At 52.9% G+C, this 20,000-nt stretch overlaps 1 protein-coding gene across 41 annotated transcripts in view; it reads right to left on the bottom strand.

Moving 5' to 3' along the window:
* LOC110528828 (tensin-1) overlaps positions 1-20,000 on the bottom strand; it is a 309,937-nt gene that overhangs the window by 96,766 nt on the left and 193,171 nt on the right. For all 41 annotated transcript variants that reach the window (XM_090240020.1, XM_090240039.1, XM_090240045.1 and 38 more), the window contains exons 2-3: positions 19,510-19,624; positions 17,144-17,181 (exon numbers count right to left, since the gene is read on the bottom strand). In XM_090240020.1, coding sequence (XP_090096146.1) covers positions 17,144-17,181; positions 19,510-19,624 — 153 coding nt within the window. The remainder of the gene's footprint in view (positions 1-17,143; positions 17,182-19,509; positions 19,625-20,000) is intronic.

Raw genomic sequence — 20,000 nt, 5'->3', positions numbered from 1 at the left:
CTCTCTCTTTTCTCTCTCTCTCTTTTCTCTCTCGCTCTACCCTCTATCTCTCTCTCTATCTCTCTCTCTCTATCATGACATTCTCAGCGTACAGGTTAAACATGAGTTGGCAGGCTCAGAGCCAGTTCCACCCATGACCATGCTCTAGCTGGTTCTACAACACACAGTCAGTCCCAGGTGCTGTGTGTGTGTACATTCCTCTACATCTACACAGCACACTATAGATCTGAGATAATTTATTATTCTATTTCAGGTTGGAAATCAGCGCTGTTGGTGTACAGGCAGGTAGATAACAGAATGTAATGTATAACACTGGGTGGCTGGTTGAATGTTTGAATAGAAAGAAGAGCTGGTTTTGTGTTATCCAAACAGTCATGTGTTGTGAGCCACCTTTTCCAACGCTTTTTCAGTTTGTCTTGAGATAAAGCCAGATCAATACAACCAATGTTTTCTAGCCAGGATCCAGTCTTAAGACGTATCTCAGCAGGAACGAACCACAAACCATAAATAGGAAATGATTTAGGATACTTGAGATGGTTTTCGTGTGCTTGCTGGTGCTTGATCTCCTGTGGGGTAGATTTAGATTTCATGCACTCTGGGTGAACTTGGTGCTTTACCTCCAGACAAGCTGGGAGGGTAGATTATACCATCAGTCATTGGCCCTTTACCCGGCTATTAGCTCTGCCATACTGTCTGTCTGATAGTCCAATCTATCTCCTGTATATCTCTGCCATACAGTCTGTCTGTAGTCCAATCTATCTCCTGTATATCTCTGCCATACAGTCTGTCTGTAGTCCAATCTATCTCCTGTATATCTCTGCCATACTGTCTGTCTGATAGTCCAATCTATCTCCTGTATATCTCTGCCATACAGTCTGTCTGTAGTCCAATCTATCTCCTGTATATCTCTGCCATACAGTCTGTCTGTAGTCCAATCTATCTCCTGTATATCTCTGCCATACAGTCTGTCTGTAGTCCAATCTATCTCCTGTATATCTCTGCCATACCGTCTGTCTGCTAGTCCAATCTATCTCCTGTATATCTCTTCCATACTGTCTGTCTGCTAGTCCAACCTATCTCCTGTATATCTCTTCTATACCATCTGTCTGCTAGTCCAATCTATCTCCTGTATATCTATGCCAGTGAAGGCTGTTTCCATGGCGACACTGTGTGATGGCCCTTTAAAGTGGCGTGTTTGTGCCTGGGAAACAGAGTGGCTTCTGTAGAGGCAAGGAGTGTGTCCTCATCTCTCCTCTCTCTCTGTCTCATTTTCTTGCTATCTATCTTTCTCTCTCTCTCTCTCTCTCTCTCTCTCTCTCTCTCTCTCTCTCTCTCAATATCTCCCTTTCTCCTTCCATCTCTCTTTCTCTCCACCGCTATCTGTCATTCTACCTGACAACCCACCCCTTCACTCTCCTTCCCTCTCCAGTCAGTGTTAAAGGCCTTGGTCATGTTTGTCATCTCCTCTGTGTCTATGTGAAATGTGAAATGTGAGGTGAAATGGCAAAAAGCGCCAATACAGACAGACCTCAAGTGCCTCCGTGTGGCCCCTGGACACTCAACAAAAACCTGAGTAGGGGCCCAATAAGGATTATTTCCTTATACCGATGTAGGATCTTAATTTGACCACCCTTTTGCAAAAGAACGTTCCTACAATGCAGGAAGAAAAAAAACTTGTAGTGTATTTGAGGTTTAAAAAGGTTTCTAAAGTTTGTAATTTCCACTTTTACATTTCAGACTTGATTTTCCCTTCAGAAAAATGTATCAACCACTACAAAAACGTCCATGAATTATAATTCACATGTATTCTTTTCCTTGCAGGCTCAAATGAAGATCCTTCATGTGTATATTCTCAGACATTCTCAGACACAAACCGACAGAACAAAACAAGTCATTGACAAAGTCATTAAAGATTCCCTACATTTCGTGACTGCCCATTGAAGTGTTGTTTCTCTAAATTCTGCCTCTAATAAATCCATTTCTCCCTCCTCGATAGCCAATTATCTGCTCCGAGCTCATCTTAATGTTATGGTTAGGCAAGCAGCAGATCAGTAATCCCGAGATGGATTTGTGGCCAACTAAAGATGAAACCTGTCGTCTTGTGAGGATTATTTCCAACTGCTGTTTTCTTGGAATGACAGAAGAGCCTGACTGTTTCTAAAAGGAGAGGCAGCAGACGTGTGTGACTTTACAGTGGAATCTAATTATAGATGCAGCAGAGTTGGTGTTTTGGTCTAGATCAGGCAATGTTTTGACAGCGCAAAAATGACTACAATTCAATACTACTACAGTCACTATCAAAACCTTACAACTGAGAAGTCAACAACTTATGCAGGTTTCAAGTTAACTGAAGGCAATCAGCAGTATCCTAAACTTGTTATGAATCAAGTGCCATGTTGAGTATTTGTAGTGTTTTTGCCAGTGTTTTTTTAACATCTCTGTATTTTAGTTGCTGTCAGAATGGATCCCTAGAGTGGCACTCGGAGAAACTAGAATCCCTTCGAGGGTTCTTAGAACTCATAACAATAGTGGAGTCGACTTCACAATTCCAAAACATCACCCTGCTCCATCTCTCACACTAACACAATGTGAAGGCCCAGTAACAGTCACAGTCACACACCCGGCCCGGGTCGGTCGGTTAGGTGGTCCACCCATGGACCACGGCCACAAGTCATTTCCTCCACATCTCGTTATAAACCCCTGGACTGCATCCAACAACTGTCAGCTTTGACGACTAGAGGAAGTTTACAGACCTGATTACTGGAACACTGGGTTCTTTTCAGGCAGCAATGGTCTGCCAGTGTCTGATACGTAAACAGCTAGCGGTAACCGGTAATGAGCGCTAGCCTGTATACTGTGTCACTACTGTGTAGCCTGTGTAGTGGAAAGCAACAGCTCCATTTTCACAACATTTCCCAAGCTAAAAATAACTGGAAAACCCAGGATGTGTGTGTCAATGAGATCAACTGTTTTACTATGATAATATCTCAAAGCATATCATCAAGACTGAGCACAAAAACAGCATGTTTTGAGAGTAAGACTGAGGAGTGCATTTGGGGTGAGTGGAGACGACAGCTTCAGGGTCTGGTTGGAAAGCGAGCCAGAGACATGGCCAAAACCTACCCCCCCTGTTTCTCTCTTCTCTCCCTCCTCCCCCTTTCCCTCCCTTAACCCTCAACGCCAAACCAATTCTGGCGACTCCAACCCAAGATCCCACAGCACGACAGCAGCATTCCAGAAAGCTTTTCTGTGACAGGACAGTAATAGAGTAGTTAGGGAACGGCAGAGGGAATGGGGTTCAGAAGCAGCAGGAGCAGAGACAGCTGGAAATCCATTCTGAGACGTGGGAAACCCACTAGGTTTCAGTATAGCTGAGGGCACACTGTCCATTACACTGTCCATCACACTGTCCATCACACTGTCCATCACACTGTTCATCACACTGTCCATCACTCTGTCCATCACACTGTCTATCACACTGTCCATCACTCTGTCCATCACACTGTCCATCACACTGTTCATCACACTGTCCATCACACTGTCCATCACACTGTCCATCACTCTGTCCATCACACTGTCCATCACACTGTTCATCACACTGTCCATCACACTGTCCATCACACTGTCCATCACACTGTCATCACACTGTTCATCACACTGTCCATCACACTGTCCATCACACTGTCCATCACACTGTCCATCACACTGTCCATCACTCTGTCCATCACACTGTCCATCACACTGTCCATCACACTGTCCATCACACTGTCCATCACTCTGTCCATCACACTGTCCATCACACTGTTCATCACACTGTCCATCACTCTGTCCATCACACTGTCCATCACACTGTTCATCACACTGTCCATCACACTGTTCATCACACTGTCCATCACACTGTCATCACACTGTTCATCACACTGTCCATCACACTGTCCATCACTCTGTCCATCACTCTGTCCATCACACTGTCCATCACACTGTCCATCACACTGTCCATCACTCTGTCCATCACACTGTCCATCACACTGTTCATCACACTGTCCATCACACTGTTCATCACACTGTCCATCACACTGTCATCACACTGTTCATCACACTGTCCATCACACTGTCCATCACTCTGTCCATCACTCTGTCCATCACACTGTCCATCACACTGTCCATCACACTGTCCATCACTCTGTCCATCACACTGTCCATCACACTGTTCATCACACTGTCCATCACACTGTTCATCACACTGTCCATCACACTGTCATCACACTGTTCATCACACTGTCCATCACACTGTCCATCACTCTGTCCATCACTCTGTCCATCACACTGTCCATCACACTGTCCATCACACTGTCCATCACTCTGTCCATCACACTGTCCATCACACTGTTCATCAAACCTATTGTTGACTGGTCATGACTCATACAACCACAGTGACTTCTGTATCACAATACTATCCATACTAGGATACTACGTAACGTGCATGGCCAATACACTACTTCCTGTTACGTTAGTGTATATGTTTGGCTGGTGTTTTAGTAGCTGTGAGGCAGCTCAGGGCTAGGTTAGTAGGACATCAGTCCAGCTGTGTTTGGGTGGACATAACATGATAGGTCATGCAGTACAGAAGACACATTGTTGTCACTGTCCCCTCTCTCTGCTTTGGAGCAGAGCCTCCTATTCCCAAATGATGGGGTCAGGGCCCACTACTAGTCGGAAATCATGTTCTCTCAGCTATGTGGTTCCCAACCTTTTTCGGTTACTGTTGCACCAATTGAATTTTGCTGACCTAACCGTCTCATGAGTCTTCTCAAGTAGGCACTGTGGATAGGCCAAGACCCCCAGAGGTCCTTTTATTTTTATTTTTTTTATTTAACCTTTATTTAACCAGGTAGGCAAGTTGAGAATATAATAATATTCTATAATAATAATAATAATAATATAATAATAATATAATTTACAACTGCGGCCTGGCCAAGATAAATAAGCAAAGCAGTTCAACACATATAACAACACAGAGTTACACATGGAGTAAAACAAACATACAGTCAATAATACAGTAGAAAAATAAGTCTATATACAATGTGAGCAAATGAGGTGAGATAAGGGAGGTAAAGGCAATAAATAGGCCATGGTGGTGAAGTAAATACAATATAGCAATTAAAACACTGGAATCGTAGATTTGACAGTAGATGAGTGTGCAAAGTAGAAATACTGGGGTGCAAAGGAGCAAAATAAATAAATAAATACAGTAGGGGAAGCGGTAGTTGTTTGGGCTATTTATAGATGGGCTATGTACAGGTGCAGTGATCTGTGAGCTGCTCTAACAGCTGCTGCTTAAAGCTAGTTAGGGAGATAAGTGTTTCCAGTTTCATAGATTTTTGTAGTTCGTTCCAGTCATTGGCAGCAGAGAACTGGAAGGAGAGGCAGCCAAAGGAGGAATTGGCTTTGGGGGTGACAAGTGAGATATACCTGCTGGAACGCGTGCTACGGGTGGCTGCAGCTATGGTGACCAGCGAGCAGAGATAAGGCGGGACTTTAACTAGCAGGGTCTTGTAGAGGACCTGGAGCCAGTGGGTTTGGCAATGAGTATGAAGCAAGGGCCAGCCAACGAGAGCGTACAGGTCGCAGTGGTGGGTAGTATATGGGGCTTTGGTGACAAAACTGATGGCACTGTGATAGACTGCATCCAATTTGTTGAGTAGGGTGTTGGAGGCTATTTTGTAAATGACATTGCCAAAGTCGAGGATTGGTAAGATGGTCAGTTTTACGAGGGTATGTTTGGCAGCATGAGTGAAGGATGGAAGCCAATTCTAGATTTAACTTTGGATTGGAGATGTTTGATGTGAGTCTGAAAGGAGAGTTTACAGTCTAACCAGACACCTAGCTATTTGTAGTTGTCCACATATTCTAAGTCAGAACCGTCCAGAGTAGTGATGCTGGACAGGCGGGCAGGTGCAGGCAGCGATCGGTTGAAGAGCATGCATTTCGTTTTACTTGTATTTAAAAGCAGTTGGAGGCCACGGAAGGAGAGTTGTATGGCATTGAAGCTTGTCTGGAGGGTTGTTAACACAGTGTCCAAAGAAGGGCCAGAAGTATACAGAATGGTGTCGTCTGCGTAGAGGTGGATCAGAGACTTACCAGCAGCAAGAACGACATCATTGATAGATACAGAGAAGAGAGTCGGCCCAAGAATTTAACCCTGTGGCACCCCCATAGAGACTGCAAGAGGCCCGGACAACAGGCCCTCAGATTAGACACACTGAACTATTTCAGAGAAGTAGTTGGTGAACCAGGCGAGGCAATCATTTGAGAAACCAAGGCTGTTGAGTCTGCCGATGAGGATGTGATGATTGACAGAGTCGAAAGCCTTGGCCAGGTCAATGAATACGGCTGCACAGTATTGTTTCTTATTGATGGCGGTTAAGATATCGTTTAGAACCTAGAGCGTGGCTGAGGTGCACCCATGACCAGCTCTGAAACCAGATTGCATAGCGGAAAAGGAACGGTGGGATTCGAAATGGTCAGTAATCTGTTTGTTAACTTGGCTTTCGAAGACCTTAGAAAGGCAGGGTAGGATAGATATAGGTCTGTAGTAGTTTGAGTCAAGAGTGTCCCCGCCTTTGAAGAGTCGGATGACCGCAGCTGCTTTCCAATCTTTGGGAATCTCGGGCGACATGAAAGAGAGGTTGAACAGGCTAGTAATAGGTGTTGCAACAATTTCGGCAGATAATTTTAGAAAGAAAGGGTCCAGATCTAGCCCGGCTGATTTGTGGGGGGGTCAAGATTTTGCAGCTCTTTCGGAACATCAGCTGACTGGATTTGGGAGAAGAAGAAATGGGGAAGGCTTGGACGAGTTGCTGTGGGGGGTGCAGTGCTGTTGACCGGGGTAGGGGTCCTGTCCTTATTTTGTCTTTCTTTTCTTCTGTTAACTAGATATTCTTTGTTATTCTTTGTTAACTAGCTAGCTTCTTCCAGGAGAGTCCCTAGCAACTGGTAAACAATTCAGCTAGCTAAGATAACTGTACAATTGAATGAAAAATAGTTACTTTTTCCAAAGCCTATCTTCTTTGTTTGTTGCTTGTTTTGTCTCCAATTCAGTCTTGCAGTTTTCTTTTGCTTTTTTCCAATGTACTTCACTCTAAAAACCATATAAATGTAAATATTTGTAGGAGCTAATTTTTTCAGCAGCTGCTGCTCAATTTGGAATCTGGAATTTTGTCCTAGTAGCCCCTGTGGATAGGCCAAGACCTCCAGAGGTCCTAGTACCCCTGTGGATAGGCCATGACCTCCAGAGGCCCTAGAAGCCGCAGTGGATAGGCCAGACCTTCAGAGGTCCTAGAAGCCGCAGTGGATAGGCCAAGACCTCCAGAGGTCCTAGTAGCCGCAGTGGATAGGCCAAGACCTCTAGAGGTTCGAGTAGCCGCAGTGGATAGGCCAAAACTCCCAGAGGTCCTAGTAGCCGCAGTGGATAGGCCAAGACCCCCAGAGGTCCTGGTAGCCGCAGTGGATAGGAAAAGACCTCCAGAGGTCCTAGTAGCTTCTGTGGACAGGCCAAGACCCACAGAGGTCCTAGTAGCCCCTGTGGACAGGCCAAGACCTCCAGAGGTCCTAGTAGCTTCTGTGGATAGGCCAAGACCCACAGAGGTCCTAGTACCCCTGTGGACAGGCCAAGACCCACAGAGGTCCTAGTACCCCTGTGGACAGGCCAAGACCCCCAGAGGTCCTAGTAGCCCCTGTGGACAGGCCAAGACCTCCAGAGGTCCTAGTAGCTTCTGTGGATAGGCCAAGACCCACAGAGGTCCTAGTACCCCTGTGGACAGGCCAAGACCCCCAGAGGTTCTAGTACCCCTGTGGACAGGCCAAGACCTCCAGAGGTCCTAGTTGGTTGGGAACCACTGTCTTAACTCATAGCTTAGGAATGGGTTGCGGTTGGAAACATGTTTTTTGAATTTGTTGGTGGGTCACATGAGAATTCACAGGGCTAAAAGTTGTGGGCCACAAAGCCAACATAGGAGAGAGGCCCCAAGATGTGACCGCCTTTTTGGGGCAGTGCACAGCTACTGTCTCCAAGCCTTTCAGCTTCATCTCCAGCTCTGTCAAACCCCCGGACCACAACATAACACAATCCAGACCAACCACCTACACATCAACAACCATAGCAAACACCAAAGGGTCACTACAGTTCCTCTGTCTATAGCAGCAGAACAACACAGCCCTCACCCCCAAAACATGAACGGGCAGGAACGAGTCACTACGACCAAAACCAGAGCGCCTTTGCGGTTTCAACAACATAGATCAATGGATGGACAGTCGGTTGGTTTGTGTTTAAAGGCAAAGGAAAACATATTAATCCAAGTTATAACTATGCGGGTATAGCATGACGATTAGCCCCTGTCTGCCTGTCAGCACTGTAGCTAGAGGGTATCTACTGGGTTATGTCTGTGGAATGTTCAGATGTTGTGTTCTGGTACATCTCTCTTAAACTGAGGGACATGCAGCAGCTCTTCATTGCTTTTCTATTTCCGTTCGAAGTCAGTTGTGAAATGAGAGCGAGGTAACTTTGTTGTGAAATGAGGAGAGAATGTAAATGAAAGCCGTAGTCTCGGGACACTGTGTATATACATCAAGATAGAAGAAATGCTGAAGATTAGCATAAGCACTCCCCAAGTCTTCCTGATCACAGAAAGCCTCGTATGACATGTTTACAGTACAAGGTCAACACCGAGTCAGCTAAAGAAAGCATGGCCATCGGCCTTAGTCCACAGTCATGTTTGCATTAAGGCTATTTGCTTTTCCGTGGTTTATGGTCTGAGACGATGAGAGCGCCAACACAACATTGTGTTTCATTTATTTTCATCTAGCGGTCATTTCAGCGGATTAAGCTAACATAAATGTTTTGCCTTAGCTAAGCCAACACAGGGATAAGGGCAGTAACAGAATTAAAGGGATAAAGTCTGTCCAAGGGACTGTAATTGTTGATGAAATCCACCGTGCTCAAACACTCAGTTCTTTCCAAGATCTATGATTAGAATCTGTTTGGCTCCGGTTAGTTAGCTAAAGGACTCTACTGATTTCAGCATCTCTTTTAAACAGTTTATCTTTATCTCCTTCTTTTTTCTCTCTCCATTTGTCTTTCTCCCTCTCTTCTTCTCTCCTTCTCACTCTCACCCTTGTTTCTCTCTCTCTCTCTCTCTCTCTCTCTCCTCTTACTGTGATATAGTATGGCTATTTTCTTCAGGGACAAAGTCATCTCAGAGATTCAATGTTACTCATTAACCTAACATTAACAGCCAGCCAACCTTCGCCTGTGAGTCTCTCACTGCAGCCTCTACAGGATACATAGTTCAGTTCGGCAAGCAAGCAACTTGCTGTAAAGATAATGACTATGCAGAGCACTGGTCTAAGCTCAGTTTTAAATTGTCCCTTCTAATTGTTACGGTTATGATCATAAGGACGGTACGCTGATCCCAGATCTGTGTCTTCAAAGTGTTCTCCTATGGGGACAGCCAAAGAACCCATAATTGATTCTAGATATCGACTGTTTTTCTAAGAGTGTATGCAGAGGTCAAACACAGGGATCATTTGTTCTTAAGGTAAAAAATGAATGATTCCAGATTTCACTGACCGTTGTCCTTCTCTCTTTGACTCAATATCTCATTTTCTTCAGGATGTTTGGGGAATACAAAACTCTGGTTTCTGTAGTAACCCTTCGATAAATAAACAGACTGGTTCATTTGTGGTATAGTTTCTGAAGGGAGATTTGGGCGATGGGGGTGGTTGAACCCAATCACTCCCTGGTGACCTACCCCCATAGGGGTGGGAACCCTTATGTGTGTCGCAACCTCTCGTTAACAGGAGGTAAGGAAGGATGGAGGTGAGGGAAAGGGAGGACACGGGGGTACGGAGGTGAAGGGGAGGAAGGACAGGGGGGTACGGAGGTGAGGAGGAGGGAGGACACGGGGGTACGGAGGTGAAGGGGAGGAAGGACAGGGGGGTACGGAGGTGAGGGGGAGGAAGGACAGGGGGTACGGAGGTGAGGAGGAGGGAGGACAGGGGGGTACGGAGGTGAAGGGGAGGAAGGACAGGGGGGTACGGAGGTGAGGGGGAGGGAGGCCAGGGGGTACGGAGGTGAGGAGGAGGGAGGACAGGGGGGTACGGAGGTGAAGGGGAGGAAGGACAGGGGGGTACGGAGGTGAGGGGGAGGAAGGACAGGGGGGTAAGGAGGTGAAGGGGAGGAAGGACAGGGGGGTACGGAGGTGAAGGGGAGGGAGGCCAGGGGGTACGGAGGTGAGGGGGAGGAAGGACAGGGGGTACGGAGGTGAAGGGGAGGAAGGACAGGGGGGTAAGGAGGTGGAGGGGAGGGAGGCCAGGGGGTACGGAGGTGAGGAGGAGGAAGGAAAGGGGGGTACGGAGGTGAAGGGGAGGGAGGCCAGGGGGTACGGAGGTGAGGAGGAAGGACAGGGGGGTACGGAGGTGAAGGGGAGGGAGGCCAGGGGGTACGGAGGTGAGGGGGAGGAAGGACAGGGGGTACGGAGGTGAAGGGGAGGAAGGACAGGGGGGTACGGAGGTGAGGGGGAGGGAGGCCAGGGGGTACGGAGGTGAGGGGGAGGAAGGACAGGGGTACGGAGGTGAAGGGGAAGGACAGGGGGGTACGGAGGTGAGGGGGAGGAAGGACAGGGGGGTACGGAGGTGAAGGGGAGGGAGGACAGGGGGGTACGGAGGTGAAGGGGAGGGAGGACAGGGGGTACGGAGGTGAGGGGGAGGGAGGACAGGGGGGTACGGAGGTGAAGGAGGTGGAGGACAGGGGGGTACGGAGGTGAAGGGGAGGGAGGACAGGGGGTACGGAGGTGAGGGGGAGGGAGGACAGGGGGGTACGGAGGTGAGGAGGAGGGAGGACAGGGGGTACGGAGGTGAAGGGGAGGAAGGACAGGGGGGTACGGAGGTGAAGGGGAGGAAGGACAGGGGGGTACGGAGGTGAAGGGGAGGAAGGACAGGGGGGTAAGGAGGTGGAGGACAGGGGGGTATGGAGGTGAAGGGGAGGGAGGACAGGGGGTACGGAGGTGAGGGGGAGGGAGGACAGGGGGTACGGAGGTAAGGGGGAGGGAGGACAGGGGGGTACGGAGGTGAGGAGGAGGGAGGACAGGGGGTACGGAGGTGAAGGGGAGGAAGGACAGGGGGGTACGGAGGTGAAGGGGAGGGAGGACAGGGGGGTAAGGAGGTGGAGGACAGGGGGGTACGGAGGTGAAGGGGAGGGAGGACAGGGGGTACGGAGGTGAGGGGGAGGGAGTACAGGGGGGTATGGAGGTGAGGAGGAGGGAGGACAGGGGGGTAAGGAGGTGGAGGACAGGGGGGTACGGAGGTGAAGGGGAGGGAGGACAGGGGGTACGGAGGTGAGGGGGAGGGAGGACAGGGGGGTACGGAGGTGAGGAGGAGGGAGGACAGGGGGTATGGAGGTGAGTGGGAGGAAGGACAGGGGGGTACGGAGGTGAAGGGGAGGGAGGACAGGGGGTACGGAGGTGAGGGGGAGGGAGGACAGGGGGGTACGGAGGTGAGGAGGAGGGAGGACAGGGGGTACGGAGGTGAAGGGGAGGAAGGACAGGGGGGTACGGAGGTGAAGGGGAGGAAGGACAGGGGGGTACGGAGGTGAAGGGGAGGAAGGACAGGGGGGTAAGGAGGTGGAGGACAGGGGGGTATGGAGGTGAAGGGGAGGGAGGACAGGGGGTACGGAGGTGAGGGGGAGGGAGGACAGGGGGTACGGAGGTAAGGGGGAGGGAGGACAGGGGGGTACGGAGGTGAGGAGGAGGGAGGACAGGGGGTACGGAGGTGAAGGGGAGGAAGGACAGGGGGGTACGGAGGTGAAGGGGAGGAAGGACAGGGGGGTAAGGAGGTGGAGGACAGGGGGGTACGGAGGTGAAGGGGAGGGAGGACAGGGGGTACGGAGGTGAGGGGGAGGGAGTACAGGGGGGTACGGAGGTGAGGAGGAGGGAGGACAGGGGGGTAAGGAGGTGGAGGACAGGGGGGTACGGAGGTGAAGGGGAGGGAGGACAGGGGGTACGGAGGTGAGGGGGAGGGAGGACAGGGGGGTACGGAGGTGAGGAGGAGGGAGGACAGGGGGTATGGAGGTGAGTGGGAGGAAGGACAGGGGGGTACGGAGGTGAGGGGGAGGAAGGACAGGGGGTACGGAGGTGAAGGGGAGGAAGGACAGGGGGTAAGGAGGTGGAGGACAGGGGGGTACGGAGGTGAAGGGGAGGGAGGACAGGGGGGTAAGGAGGTGAGGAGGAGGAAGGACAGGGGGGTAAGGAGGTGGAGGACAGGGGGGTACGGAGGTGAAGGGGAGGGAGGACAGGGGGGTAAGGAGGTGAGGAGGAGGAAGGACAGGGGGGTACGGAGGTGAAGGGGAGGAAGGACAGGGGGGTAAGGAGGTGGAGGACAGGGGGGTACGGAGGTGAAGGGGAGGGAGGCCAGGGGGTACGGAGGTGAGGAGGAGGGAGGACAGGGGGTACGGAGGTGAAGGGGAGGAAGGACAGGGGGTACGGAAGTGAAGGGGAGGAAGGACAGGGGGTACGGAGGTGAGGGGGAGGGAGGACAGGGGGGTACGGAGGTGAAGGGGAGGAAGGACAGGGGGTACGGAGGTGAGGGGGAGGGAGGACAGGGGGGTACGGAGGTGAAGGGGAGGGAGGACAGGGGGTACGTAGGTGAAGGGGAGGGAGGACAGGGGGGTACGGAGGTGAGGGGGAGGGAGGACAGGGGGGTACGGAGGTGAAGGGGAGGGAGGACAGGGGGGTACGGAGGTGAGGGGGAGGGAGGACAGGGGGGTACGGAGGTGAAGGGGAGGGAGGACAGGGGGTACGGAGGTGAGGGGGAGGGAGGACAGGGGGGTACGGAGGTGAAGGGGAGGAAGGACAGGGGGTACGGAGGTGAAGGGGAGGGAGGACAGGGGGTACGGAGGTGAGGGGGAGGAAGGACAGGGGGTACGGAGGTGAGGAGGAGGGAGGACAGGGGGGTACGGAGGTGAAGGGGAGGAAGGACAGGGGGGTAAGGAGGTGGAGGACAGGGGGTACGGAGGTGAAGGGAAGGGAGGACAGGGGGGTACGGAGGTGAAGGGAAGGGAGGACAAGGGGGTACGGAGGTGAAGGGAAGGGAGGACAAGGGGTACGGAGGTGAGGGGGAGGGAGGACAGGGGGTACGGAGGTGAGGGGGAGGGAGGACAGGGGGTACGGAGGTGAGGAGGAGGGAGGACAGGGGGTACGGAGGTGAGGGGGAGGGAGGACAGGGGGGTACGGAGGTGAAGGGAAGGGAGGACAAGGGGTACGGAGGTGAGGGGGAGGGAGGACAGGGGGTACGGAGGTGAGGGGGAGGGAGGACAGGGGGTACGGAGGTGAGGGGGAGGGAGGACAGGGGGGTACGGAGGTGAAGGGAAGGGAGGACAAGGGGTACGGAGGTGAGGGGGAGGGAGGACAGGGGGTACGGAGGTGAGGGGGAGGGAGGACAGGGTGGTACGGAGGTGAGGAGGAGGGAGGACAGGGGGTACGGAGGTGAGGGGGAGGAAGGACAGGGGGTACGGAGGTGAAGGGGAGGAAGGACAGGGGGGTAAGGAGGTGGAGGACAGGGGGGTACGGAGGTGAAGGGGAGGGAGGACAGGGGGTACGGAGGTGAGGGGGAGGGAGGACAGGGGGGTACGGAGGTGAGGAGGAGGGAGGACAGGGGGTACGGAGGTGAAGGGGAGGAAGGACAGGGGGGTACGGAGGTGAAGGGGAGGAAGGACAGGGGGGTAAGGAGGTGGAGGACAGGGGGGTACGGAGGTGAAGGGGAGGGAGGACAGGGGGTACGGAGGTGAGGGGGAGGGAGTACAGGGGGGTACGGAGGTGAGGAGGAGGGAGGACAGGGGGGTAAGGAGGTGGAGGACAGGGGGGTACGGAGGTGAAGGGGAGGGAAGACAGGGGGTACGGAGGTGAGGGGGAGGGAGGACAGGGGGGTACGGAGGTGAGGAGGAGGGAGGACAGGGGGTATGGAGGTGAGTGGGAGGAAGGACAGGGGGGTACGGAGGTGAGGGGGAGGAAGGACAGGGGGTACGGAGGTGAAGGGGAGGAAGGACAGGGGGTAAGGAGGTGGAGGACAGGGGGGTACGGAGGTGAAGGGGAGGGAGGACAGGGGGGTAAGGAGGTGAGGAGGAGGAAGGACAGGGGGGTAAGGAGGTGGAGGACAGGGGGGTACGGAGGTGAAGGGGAGGGAGGACAGGGGGGTAAGGAGGTGAGGAGGAGGAAGGACAGGGGGGTACGGAGGTGAAGGGGAGGAAGGACAGGGGGGTAAGGAGGTGGAGGACAGGGGGGTACGGAGGTGAAGGGGAGGGAGGCCAGGGGGTACGGAGGTGAGGAGGAGGGAGGACAGGGGGTACGGAGGTGAAGGGGAGGAAGGACAGGGGGTACGGAAGTGAAGGGGAGGAAGGACAGGGGGTACGGAGGTGAGGGGGAGGGAGGACAGGGGGGTACGGAGGTGAAGGGGAGGAAGGACAGGGGGTACGGAGGTGAGGGGGAGGGAGGACAGGGGGGTACGGAGGTGAAGGGGAGGGAGGACAGGGGGTACGTAGGTGAAGGGGAGGGAGGACAGGGGGGTACGGAGGTGAGGGGGAGGGAGGACAGGGGGGTACGGAGGTGAAGGGGAGGGAGGACAGGGGGGTACGGAGGTGAGGGGGAGGGAGGACAGGGGGGTACGGAGGTGAAGGGGAGGGAGGACAGGGGGTACGGAGGTGAGGGGGAGGGAGGACAGGGGGGTACGGAGGTGAAGGGGAGGAAGGACAGGGGGTACGGAGGTGAAGGGGAGGGAGGACAGGGGGTACGGAGGTGAGGGGGAGGAAGGACAGGGGGTACGGAGGTGAGGAGGAGGGAGGACAGGGGGGTACGGAGGTGAAGGGGAGGAAGGACAGGGGGGTAAGGAGGTGGAGGACAGGGGGTACGGAGGTGAAGGGAAGGGAGGACAGGGGGGTACGGAGGTGAAGGGAAGGGAGGACAAGGGGGTACGGAGGTGAAGGGAAGGGAGGACAAGGGGTACGGAGGTGAGGGGGAGGGAGGACAGGGGGTACGGAGGTGAGGGGGAGGGAGGACAGGGGGTACGGAGGTGAGGAGGAGGGAGGACAGGGGGTACGGAGGTGAGGGGGAGGGAGGACAGGGGGGTACGGAGGTGAAGGGAAGGGAGGACAAGGGGTACGGAGGTGAGGGGGAGGGAGGACAGGGGGTACGGAGGTGAGGGGGAGGGAGGACAGGGGGTACGGAGGTGAGGGGGAGGGAGGACAGGGGGGTACGGAGGTGAAGGGAAGGGAGGACAAGGGGTACGGAGGTGAGGGGGAGGGAGGACAGGGGGTACGGAGGTGAGGGGGAGGGAGGACAGGGGGGTACGGAGGTGAGGAGGAGGGAGGACAGGGGGTACGGAGGTGAGGGGGAGGAAGGACAGGGGGTACGGAGGTGAAGGGGAGGAAGGACAGGGGGGTAAGGAGGTGGAGGACAGGGGGGTACGGAGGTGAAGGGGAGGGAGGACAGGGGGTACGGAGGTGAGGGGGAGGGAGGACAGGGGGGTACGGAGGTGAGGAGGAGGGAGGACAGGGGGTACGGAGGTGAAGGGGAGGAAGGACAGGGGGGTACGGAGGTGAAGGGGAGGAAGGACAGGGGGGTAAGGAGGTGGAGGACAGGGGGGTACGGAGGTGAAGGGGAGGGAGGACAGGGGGTACGGAGGTGAGGGGGAGGGAGGACAGGGGGGTACGGAGGTGAGGAGGAGGGAGGACAGGGGGTACGGAGGTGAAGGGGAGGAAGGACAGGGGGGTACGGAGGTGGAGGACAGGGGGGTACGGAGGTGAAGGGAAGGGAGGACAGGGGTACGAAGCTGAGGGGGAGGGAGGACAGGGGGTACGGAGGTGAGGGGGAGGGAGGACAGGGGGTACGGAGGTGAAGGGGAGGGAGGACAGGTGGTACGGAGGTGAGGGGGAGGGAGGATGGGGGGTACGGAGGTGAGGGGGAGGGAGGACGGGGGCGTACGGAGGTGAAGGGGAGGGAGGACAGGGGGGTACGGAGGTGAGGGGGAGGGAGGACGGGGGGTACGGAGGTCAAATCAAATCAAATCAAATCAAATGTATTTATATAGCCCTTCGTACATCAGCTGATATCTCAAAGTGCTTTACAGAAACCCAGCCTAAAACCCCAAACAGCAAGCAATGCAGGTGTAGAAGCACAAAGGTGAGTGGACGGGGGGATACGGAGGTGAGGGGACGGGGGGGTACGGAGGTGAGGGGACGGGGGGGTACGGAGGTGAGGGGGAGGGAGGACGGGGGGGTACGGAGGTGAGGGGGAGGGAGGACAGGGGGTTTTGGAGGTGGCATTAGATGGTCCAACAAGCTTGGTACTCTCATCCACTCAAACCACCACTACCATTGTAGTAATGGCTGCCAGGCGGGTGTGAGGGAGAGAGAAAGAGAGAGACAGAATAGAAGAGTGCAAGAAGAGAGGGGAGAAAGAGACAGAGGTCCCCTTCAGTTACCACCTCCGTAGTTACAAATCTGAAAACCAAAATAATTTAGCGCTCCGATGTTTTCCTCCTCCGCCCGTTCCCTTCTCTTTCTCTCTCTCCTTCCCTCTCTCCATGTGTTCTTCCTCTTCCACGGCATCATCACTTGTTTTCAGGAGGATGGGGGCAAGGACTGGGGCTGGGTTTGTGTGTGTGTGTGAGTGAATGTGTATCTGTGTGCGTGCGTGTACGAGTGAGTGTGTATCTGTGTGCGTGCGTGTACGAGTGAGTGTGTATCTGTGTGCGTGCGTGTACGAGTGAGTGTGTATCTGTGTGCGTGCGTGTACGAGTGAGTGTGTATCTGTGTGAGTGCGTGTACGAGTGAGTGTGTATCTGTGTGCGTGCGTGTACGAGTCAGTGTGTATCTGTGTGCGTGCGTGTACGAGTAAGTGTGTCCATGTGTGCTACAAAACAGGAGCTGCCAGGGTGAAACAGGCACAGCTGCCTCTCTGAGAGGACTGACGTCTCCTAACAAACACAACATTTCCTTTTTGGTTCCATTTGTTTGTCTCTGCCAAAATACCACCCCTCTGACTCTCCTCTGGAGACCAAGGATATTAAAACAGAAAGGATTCCATGGCTTTCTTACCTTCACCTCACACTTCTTATGGATGCCCAGCTTGCACACTGAAAGAGAGCAGAAAACACAGAGTTAGTTTAAGGTCACATGTTGTACCAGATACTATTCTATTTTCTCTGACCTGAGGACTTGGCTATTTCTCAGACGCTGCTACCTCTTGGAATTGTTCTGAATAACCAAACACACGCACGCACGCACGCACGCACACACACACACACACACACACGCACACACACACACGCACGCACGCACGCACGCACGCACACACACACATACACACTCGCACACACACACACACACACGCACGCACGCATACACACACACACACACACACACACACACACAGATATAAACACACTCCTGTGAGGCTGTTTATATGTGTTTATATAGCCTCAGATGACTGCCATATTGGGTGGGAAAAGGCCAGCTCTTTACCTTGTTAGGAGAGCAGGGCTTTGATAGGAGAGATGGAGTTAAGAGGAGCTACAGGGGTCAGACCTGGCAACCTTCCCTGGGCTGTTAAACACCTCTGTGCTGCCCCCATGTGGCAGGATACAGTCAACATCACAGTCCCACTATTCTGCCTATAAACTACTTATAAACATGATCAATTAGTAAATTTTGTTAGTTGCAACAATGTCATACACATGTCGGTTGTTGTTTAAGATTGTACAAGTATGATTGCAGGTCATTATATTTACTTGATACATAGTTGATGGTTAGTGTATGTGCGTAAGGCTGCAAGCACGCGTGTGTGTCCTCTCTGAGCAGTGTGTGTGGGCAGGGGGTGACAGAGGCCATGCTGTGAAGTGATGTGGCCATGTGAGGACCTTTGACCCCACACACCTGCTTCCTACCACCAGCTCAGGTGGTCCCCAGGTGGAGTGTGTGTCTGTGTGTGTGTGTGTGTGTGTGTGTGTGTGTGTGTGTGTGTGTGTGTGTGTGTGTGTGTGTGTGTGTGTGTGTGTGTGTGTGTGTGTGTGTTCCCCAGGTACTCATCACCAAGCCAGGATATAGTAATCTACTGCTGACAAGGCTATAATGAAATCCTAAGGACTACATTGCACATTGACAGTGTAAAGCAAACACACAGGCTTATTTTAGGAATATTAAACACACAGACTCTTTACGGCCAACAGATGGCGCTAGTCATATTGAGACACTGGGCAGAAATGCTTTGCTATATTGCAGCAGTATATTTAATGGGGGTTTGACTGTTTATCTAGTTCAATTCTATCTGGAGAAAACGTAAACATTCATCCTTACTTGTCTCGTGTGTGTGTGTGTGTGTGTGTGTGTGTGTGTGTGTGTGTGTGTGTGTGTGTGTGTGTGTGTGTGTGTGCACGGGCGCGCGTGTGCGCATGTCTCTCTGTCTCTGGCCACACGCCACCCTGCGTCAGTGGAGGATGGCTCCCATTGTGAGGGGCCATAGCAACACTTCCTGGCAACCACAGACGGCGACAGGAAGAGGCTGCAGAATGCTCCGAGGATCATGTGACTCTAGCCTTTTGTTTGGAAACACTGGCAGCTCTGACAGCTTAGAAAGATCCAGAGAATGTTACCAGCAAAGATCATAATATACAATATTTGTCGCAGCATAATTTCCTAATCTCTCTCTTTCGCTCTCTCTCATTCTCTCTCTCTCTCTCATCTCCTCTCCCCCTCTCTACACCAACCAATCTCTCCCTCTTTCTTTCTCCCTCTCTTATCTGGGCTAATGCAGCAGCAGCAGCAGGCTAATTTTAACAGCAAAGCCTCTGCCAAAGCCCTCAAACTGAGCCCAGACCAGACCCCCCCCCCCCCCGACTGTTTCTGGGCTTACTGGACGGAGGTTTGTCAACCGCTCTCTGTGTGAAGAGGTAGCTTTTCATAACAGAGAGAGAGAGAAACAGAGAGGGGAGGATAGAGAGAGCAAGAGGGAGAGAGAGAAGGAGGGGAGGCTAGAGGGTGAGAGACGGAAAGAGAGAAGGAGGGAGGATAGAGGGAGAGAGAGGGAGAGAGAGAGAGAAGGACGGGAGGCCAGAGGGAGAGAGAGGGAAAGAGAGAAGGAGGGAGGATAGAGGTGGAGAGAGGGAGAGAGGGAGAGAGAGGGAGAGAGAGAAGGATGGGAGGCTAGAGGGAGAGAGAGGGAAAGAGAGAAGGAGGGAGGATAGAGGTGGAGAGAGGGAGAGGGAGAGAGAGGGAGAGAGAGAAGGACGGGAGGATAGAGGGAGAGAGAAATTGACAAAAGGATAAACGGATAGAGGAGGTATGGGGGGAGCAACAATGGCTTGTGGTCAAAAACATGGCAGAGAGAGGGAGAGAGAGACAGAAGCTGTCCATTGTGCTGAATCGTGTCCCTGTGAAAATGACAACTTTCCCATCCATCCACTCACCTTTACAGATGAGTCCATCCTTGGTGATGGCCTGCTGACATACATCACAGCTCTTGACTTTCTTGAAGGGCTTAAGCTTGAAATTGTGTGTGTGGACACTCTCCAACTCCTCAGGCTGAGGGGAGATAGAGAGAGGAAGAGGTTAGGGAGGAGAAGACCTGGATAAGATCAACAATTCATATTATGAAATTAGCAAGTGAATGGTGCCTCTATTGACAGCCTTCAGCGTTTCTGTAATGAATATAATCAATACACAGGCTTGTGTGTTTAAGGAAACAAAAGAGGAGATGGCGGTTGCTACTGGTTGGACACACACAGACACGTAGCGTGTGAAGCAGTGTGTGGGAGTGTCATAGTTAGTAGTAGCAGCAGTAGCAGCCCAGCCCATTCTCCAGCACAGGATGTTTCCTCTTTGAAGTTATCTTATTAAATGATTAATTCATGAGGAAGAGAGGAGGAACAGGCCTCACAGCAGCCACGGGGCCCAGAAT

The sequence above is a fragment of the Oncorhynchus mykiss genome, chromosome 7, assembly GCF_057628025.1.
Source record: "Oncorhynchus mykiss isolate SJ-2025 chromosome 7, ASM5762802v1, whole genome shotgun sequence".
NCBI classification, from domain to species: domain Eukaryota; kingdom Metazoa; phylum Chordata; class Actinopteri; order Salmoniformes; family Salmonidae; genus Oncorhynchus; species Oncorhynchus mykiss.
The sequence above is the reverse complement of the archived record's forward strand: the minus strand, read 5'-3'. Positions and strand labels throughout refer to the sequence as shown.